Source organism: Sesamum indicum, linkage group LG2 (genome assembly GCF_026168435.1).
Source record: "Sesamum indicum cultivar Baizhima isolate 11 linkage group LG2, ASM2616843v1, whole genome shotgun sequence".
Taxonomy (NCBI): Eukaryota; Viridiplantae; Streptophyta; class Magnoliopsida; order Lamiales; family Pedaliaceae; genus Sesamum; species Sesamum indicum.
Window position 1 is genome coordinate 19,699,828 of NC_142658.1, and position 6,360 is coordinate 19,706,187.

General features: G+C 29.7%; 1 protein-coding gene across 1 annotated transcript; it reads left to right on the forward strand.

The window, feature by feature from the left end:
* The first annotated feature begins 466 nt into the window (after nucleotides 1-466).
* Nucleotides 467-2,758, forward strand: LOC105156327 (homeobox-leucine zipper protein HOX3). The gene is made up of 4 exons (XM_011072423.3): nucleotides 467-769; nucleotides 1,193-1,395; nucleotides 1,520-1,599; nucleotides 2,376-2,758. Exons 1-4 carry the CDS (start codon nucleotides 694-696, stop codon nucleotides 2,653-2,655), a joined length of 639 nt encoding a protein of 212 aa, XP_011070725.2. The 5' UTR covers nucleotides 467-693; the 3' UTR covers nucleotides 2,656-2,758.
* Nucleotides 2,759-6,360: the final 3,602 nt, after the last annotated feature.

The window sequence follows — 6,360 nt, forward strand, 5'->3', positions numbered from 1 at the left end:
TTAAAATTAAATTTAAACACAATTTTTAAAATTCAATAATAATTTAAATAAATTTGAATAATAATAATAAAAATAGTGCAGTATATATACATGCTATTATACATACAGGTAGAGATATAAACACAGTAAAACACACAAGCATACACACAGAAATTAAGATGAAGAAGTTGGAGGCTCAAGGTGGGGGTGGTGCGTGGCCAATCATTTCAGTAGCTGAACTTTAAACCGACAAGTCGGGCTCAAACAAGGGGACCCCTGCTGCTTTGTCACACACACATCCCCAATATCACAATGACGTGGCGTGCATCAGACTCTTTGACCCTCACGACCACAGTCTTCCCAAACCCTACAAACCTCCTACCTATTTAATGTTATTAATAATAATTAAATGATCAATTTATGAAATTTCTCTCTCTATATATATATATATCTCACTCTATTCATTTCAACAACTCCCTTATTTGGTTTTTGACCTTCTGGCATTACAACTTTCTGCATTTTGCTTTCCCCTTTTTCCTTTCACTTTTCTTCCTCTTTGTCTCAATACATCTATATACATATATATATATATATATATGGTACCCCACGTGAACTAGTTCTTGTAATTGTCTACACAAATACATATAGATAAATTGATCGGTTACTTAATTCTGTGTTCCGCTTAATTTGTTCTTGTGGTTCTGTAAGAGTTTGATGGAGAATTTTCGTAATAATTCTTCTTGTTTGGAGTTGAGCATAGCGATGCCGGGCTTCTCTTCTTCTCCATCTGGTAAGAGTTAAAAGCCCTCTGAGTGTGTGTGTGTGTGTGTGTGTTTCCTTTTGATGATCAATTTTCAAGAATTCATTTTTTATGAGTATATATATATATATATGTACTTTGTTTTTCAAAAATAAAAAATAAAAATTTCGGGATTGAGGTATTTGAAATGAATTCTTTTATGATTTTGAAGGTTTAATTCATTAGTTTCTAGGGTTTCTTAATTTGCATGGTGGATATATCTTGCTATGTGTGTATTGTGTAGTGTGTGTCTGTGTGTATATTTATTTGATGAATATTATATATATGTAAATATCAATTCTTAAATATAGTTTGATAAAATAAGGGTTTTGTTTCCGTATATTGAGATTTATCAATTATTATTTCGAAGATGTATGTATATATAAAATAAAATAAAATGAATTGTATGTACAGGGGAGATGGGTGGTATGGCAGTGAAAGGTGGAGTGGACATAAATCAAGTAGCTTCATCAGGAACAGAAGAAGAATGTATGGAAGAAGAAGATGAAATAAGCCGGAATGATGGCGGGCCGACCCCCAGAAAGAAACTTCGTCTCACCAAAGACCAATCACGTCTTCTCGAAGAAAGTTTCAGACTAAATCACACCTTAAATCCTGTATGTCTAATATATATGCCCACACCCCACCCGCCATTCAACATTACTTAATGCTCATAACTAACTAATATTTATGTTTATTAATAGTGTTTGTGTGTATATATACATATATAATTTCATGCAGAAACAGAAGGAGGCTTTGGCCCAGCAATTAAACCTAAAGCCCAGACAAGTGGAGGTGTGGTTTCAAAACCGTAGAGCAAGGTACTTTGATTCATGTATATATATATATATATTTTTTGGATTTGACCGTATGTTTTTAATTACTTTTAGTTACAAATTGAAGTTATATATATATATATATGTGTGTGGACTAGGACTTGTTTAATTAATTAAGACTATGTATTAATTATGGATATTATCATGAAATGCTATAGTAGAAATTAATTACTCTTAAATCTACACACGCATTTATGAAATTTGAACCGTTTTTTATCACACATTGGTAACATTCAAAATCAGAAACGATATTTATTTGGAGAAATTAAACATATGATCATACTTATTTAGATGCATACATATATATATATATATAGTGTAGAGAGGAGGAAATAGGATTTCTAGGTGTGACGGAGGAAATATTGACAAAGTGCTATGATTCTCTACATATACGTCAGTATTAATTAAGAATTGTTATGTTGGTCGTTGTTTTCATAATTGTAATCTATAATATATATTCAAAAATGAATTTTGTGGTTTGAAAGATGTTAGATTTTTTAGGGTTAGAAAGTGAAGATGTAGTAAGTAAAGACATTCATGAGTTGCACGTGGATATGGTTGTGGACAATGTGGAGTAAAGGACACTCCCACGCTCATCATCATTTTAATTTGCTTTCTCCTTCACTCTATTATATACTGGCGTTGAAAAGTATAAGGGTTTTTTGTGGATTAAGAAGGTTTGAGTGAGTTAATCATGATTAACGACCTTAATTTTATTTATTGATTAAGTGTAATCTTGCTATATTAAATTCTATATACAGGAGCAAGCTGAAGCAAACAGAAATGGAGTGCGAGTACTTGAAGAGATGGTTTGGATCTCTGACGGAACAAAACAGGAAACTGCAGAAGGAGGTGGAGGAGCTGAGGGCCATGAAAGTTGGCCCGCCCCACGGCCGCCACCCGCTGCCGCCTTCCACACTCACAATGTGCCCTCGTTGCGAGCGTGTCACCACCACTACTCTCCTCGAAAAGAGTCCCACCACCACCACCACCGCCACTAAAATGCCTTTTCTGCAGCCGCCGGCGTCTTGTTACAACTAATTGTATTATTAGCTTTAACTTCATGATGTAGTAAGTGATCAGTGAACTGTAGCTACGTACTTGGAGGAAATTAAACATATGTGTTAACTAGTTTGTATGTTCATATATGGAGTGGTTCTAATTTTATTTCATAACATCATACCTACTATATATTTAATTACGGGAAATATGCAAGCAATATTTTTGTAATATTATAAATGAGCAAATTATCGCCAATGAAAAAATCTTTTAGCAATTTACCTTCTTGTGTTTTTCAAAATGAAGGAGGTATTGCTAATATTTTTTTTTTATAGAGGCTAATTTTTTCATTTACAATATATCAGGGAGGTAAATTGTATTAAACCCATTTAAGTACTATAACAAGCTTAATTAATTAAGTTGATATATCGTATAATATAATTATAATCAACATGGCTAGGACTATTTTCTATCTTTTTAAAGGATCAAAACTGGCTCCTCTACTCCTGATATTTCAACTCCTGGCATATCTTTAACATGAATAATGTGCCACTATTGCACTACATTACAAAAAAATGACTCAATAACTATAAAATAATAATAATAATAATGTTAAAATCAACAAGTAATATAACAGATGTTACTTGTTAATGCTAAATCAATTTACAGACATCCTTAATATATTTTCTTATATTTTTTTTACTTTTCTCCTAGGTATATATTACTCTTCTTATTTTTTGCAAAGTTGTCATGGCATTATTAGTAGAGGACAATTCTTACCAACACAATTAGTTGAACCAAACGAATTATTTTTTTAAATTATATTTTTATTATACAATAAATATATTATATTTATCATATAATTGATTCAGAACTAATTAAATCGTATTTGAGTTAGAACACGAGGATGGATTGGGCAAATTATGTGACCCAGACAAACATTTGAGTTTAACTATGTTTTTCAGTAGGTGGCCCCAACAACTAGTTGGGCCAGTATACATGAACATTTTGGATTTGTAATTGCTAAGATTAATGTTAAAACGGCCCATTGTAGAAGTCCAATGAGAAATATACTTTTTATTTCCAGCCGACAAAATGAATACATATCTATCTTGTAATGAAATAAAATCCACTTTTCACACATAAACCATGGTTTGTGACATCATTACACTATTCATTTTTGTGTCGATAATATGTTCTTTCTTTTCTTTTTTTTGAAATATAATCATGATTTATATATTTTATTTTTATTTATAATATAAAATAAAATTTAAAAAATTATTTATTATATATATGCAGAGACGACATACCACAATTAGTATACATAAATATATTGTTCAATATTTGAAGAATAATAATTAGGTATTTGGGATATACTACAAGAATACAACATTTTATCATAATTAATTCATAAAAATAATTTTTATAATGAATAAATTAAATTTTTGTATGATTTTTTAACTATGATTAATAATAATTATTTATTATGACAAATATATAACCAATAAATGGTAATTTTTATTGGATAACGGTAGGAGTAATTGTGAAGTAGGCATATGGAAATGGGAGGTGTATGGGGGGTGGGGATAGGGAGTCCAATGGGCCGACAAAGCATTCACCCAAATAGGGTGTATGGGTAAATGGATTTGGAGCCATCAATATTGGACGATTCGCTTTATCTTTTTCCTTTTGTGTTTCGAATCTATATTCCCTTTATCCGGACAACAACCCAAATATCAACCTCAACTCAACATTCATCTTATTCAAAAATATCTTGTGTGTAATACTAATCGAATTTGAATTTTTTGTTTTATTTTATTTAATATGTATATGTTATGTGTATAAAAATAATATTATTTATTTTTTTTGTAAATTTTTTTATACACATGACACGTACATATTAAATAAAGTAAAAAAAATAAAATAGACTTTACAATAGATGACTCGATTCGAATAGAAGTCACCATGCCGACTCTAAAATTAGTTAGTACAAATTAGAATCATCTCATTAAGTATATAAACTTCTTATCATGATCAAAAGTGAATAATCATTAATTACACTTACCAATGACTATTAATTGTTGTTTTAGTAGTCAAGATCAAAATATTAGTCATAATTAAATATTATCAAAAATTTTTTGACCATGGCTAAAAATTATGGTAAATACTTACTCATAATCAACAACCCAATGATTTCAAAGGAAATCTAGGACGAGTAGTTAGTAGAAATCAACAACCACCTGGAGAAAATTCAGGAATACTGTTTTTGGAATCTCTGCTATATATGTTGACTCGATCACCTAACACAAAATCGAAAATTTGGAGATTCGATCTATCTAAACCTACTCTATAAATTAAAAACGCATTGCTTCCCTAAACACCATTATGCATGTGTGCTGGCAAACATACGCCGTACCACTCAAGCTCATTATTTTTCTACACATTTTACAAGCATTATTTCTTATAGAACTATTGTGCTTTTCATAACGATTCTCGTACTAACATGAGTATCAAACAACTAACTATTTTTTTAGATATCATCATCCATTTTTATGTGCAAGACATTATCCCCTATTATAATTTTTTGTGCTTGAAATTTGGTAAGCATCATATATATATATATATATATATATATATATATTTGTGGCTCCCATTGTTAAAAGGGATGAAGGAATGGTAAATGTGTAGACAATTTTGCTCAGTTGAATATGGTATTGTTCAAATTTATTTGAATTTTTATCACATTAAAATTTCTATTTGAGTTTCAAAAATACTTATTGATTTTCCAAATAATTTATCTCTTACATATTTGGAGAAAAGCAGATATAGTGTTTTTATGATCATGATTATAGGTAAAAAAAAATCGAGAATAATTTTAATTAATCATGATAACGTAACAACTATTAGTTATTGGAAAGAAAAAAAATATTTAACATTTAATATCTAAATGAGTAATTAAAGCTCAACTGATATTCAATCTGAATGATAATAACATTTGTGGCTTAAATATATATTTTTTCTGTGATTTTGGCACTCTGTATTTTTATCCTAATTTATCTTTTTAGGGTTGTAAATTAGTGCTTGTAACTTTTTGACATTTCGAGTTTTTGTCCTTCTGGTGCCTAATTTTTCAAAAATTATTGGAATAAATAATATGTCCCTCACAATTTTGATATTTTATCCTTTATCTTTACAGAAATTGTAAAAGAGTTTTGTAACCTTTTGACATTTCGTAATTTTTATCCTTATGGTGCTGGTTTTTGCAAAAATTGACGGAATAAATCATATGCCACGTCTTTTTTCTTTTTAATTTTTTCATCCATGTTAGCAAAAGTGAACCAATAAAAAAAAAAAAAGACTCCAATTCAAATAAACCATGCGTGAGACGCACATGATTTATTTCGATGATTTTTACAAAATTCAGCACAGAAAAGACTAAAATTATAAAATATTAAAAAATTACAGGAGTTTTTTGTAATTTCTAAAAAATAAAGAATAAAAATACCAAAATATTAAAATTACAAGATAAAAATATATTTAAGCCTAACATTCGCTGCCCCACCAATAAAAATATAAAATTTGAGACGAAAATGCCCAATTTTGAAACATAATTAATGAAGTTTTTGTAAGATGAAGTGCATGAACGTCCAATGATTAGTTGATGGCATAGTTAATTAGAGCTCCCACTTCACAACTCACAGGCCGAAGAAAGGAAGATCTTTCAGGATTCAGAAGCACGACTTTGAC

Excerpts from the sequence above, each read along its gene's own strand:
- LOC105156327 (XM_011072423.3), top strand. The coding sequence starts at position 694 with ATGGAGAATTTTCGTAATAATTCTTCTTGTTTGGAGTTGAGCATAGCG. Across the intron at positions 770-1,192 it reads CTTCTCTTCTTCTCCATCTG|GGGAGATGGGTGGTATGGCA; the intron begins GTAAGAGTTAAA and ends TTGTATGTACAG. Across the intron at positions 1,600-2,375 it reads TTTCAAAACCGTAGAGCAAG|GAGCAAGCTGAAGCAAACAG; the intron begins GTACTTTGATTC and ends TTCTATATACAG.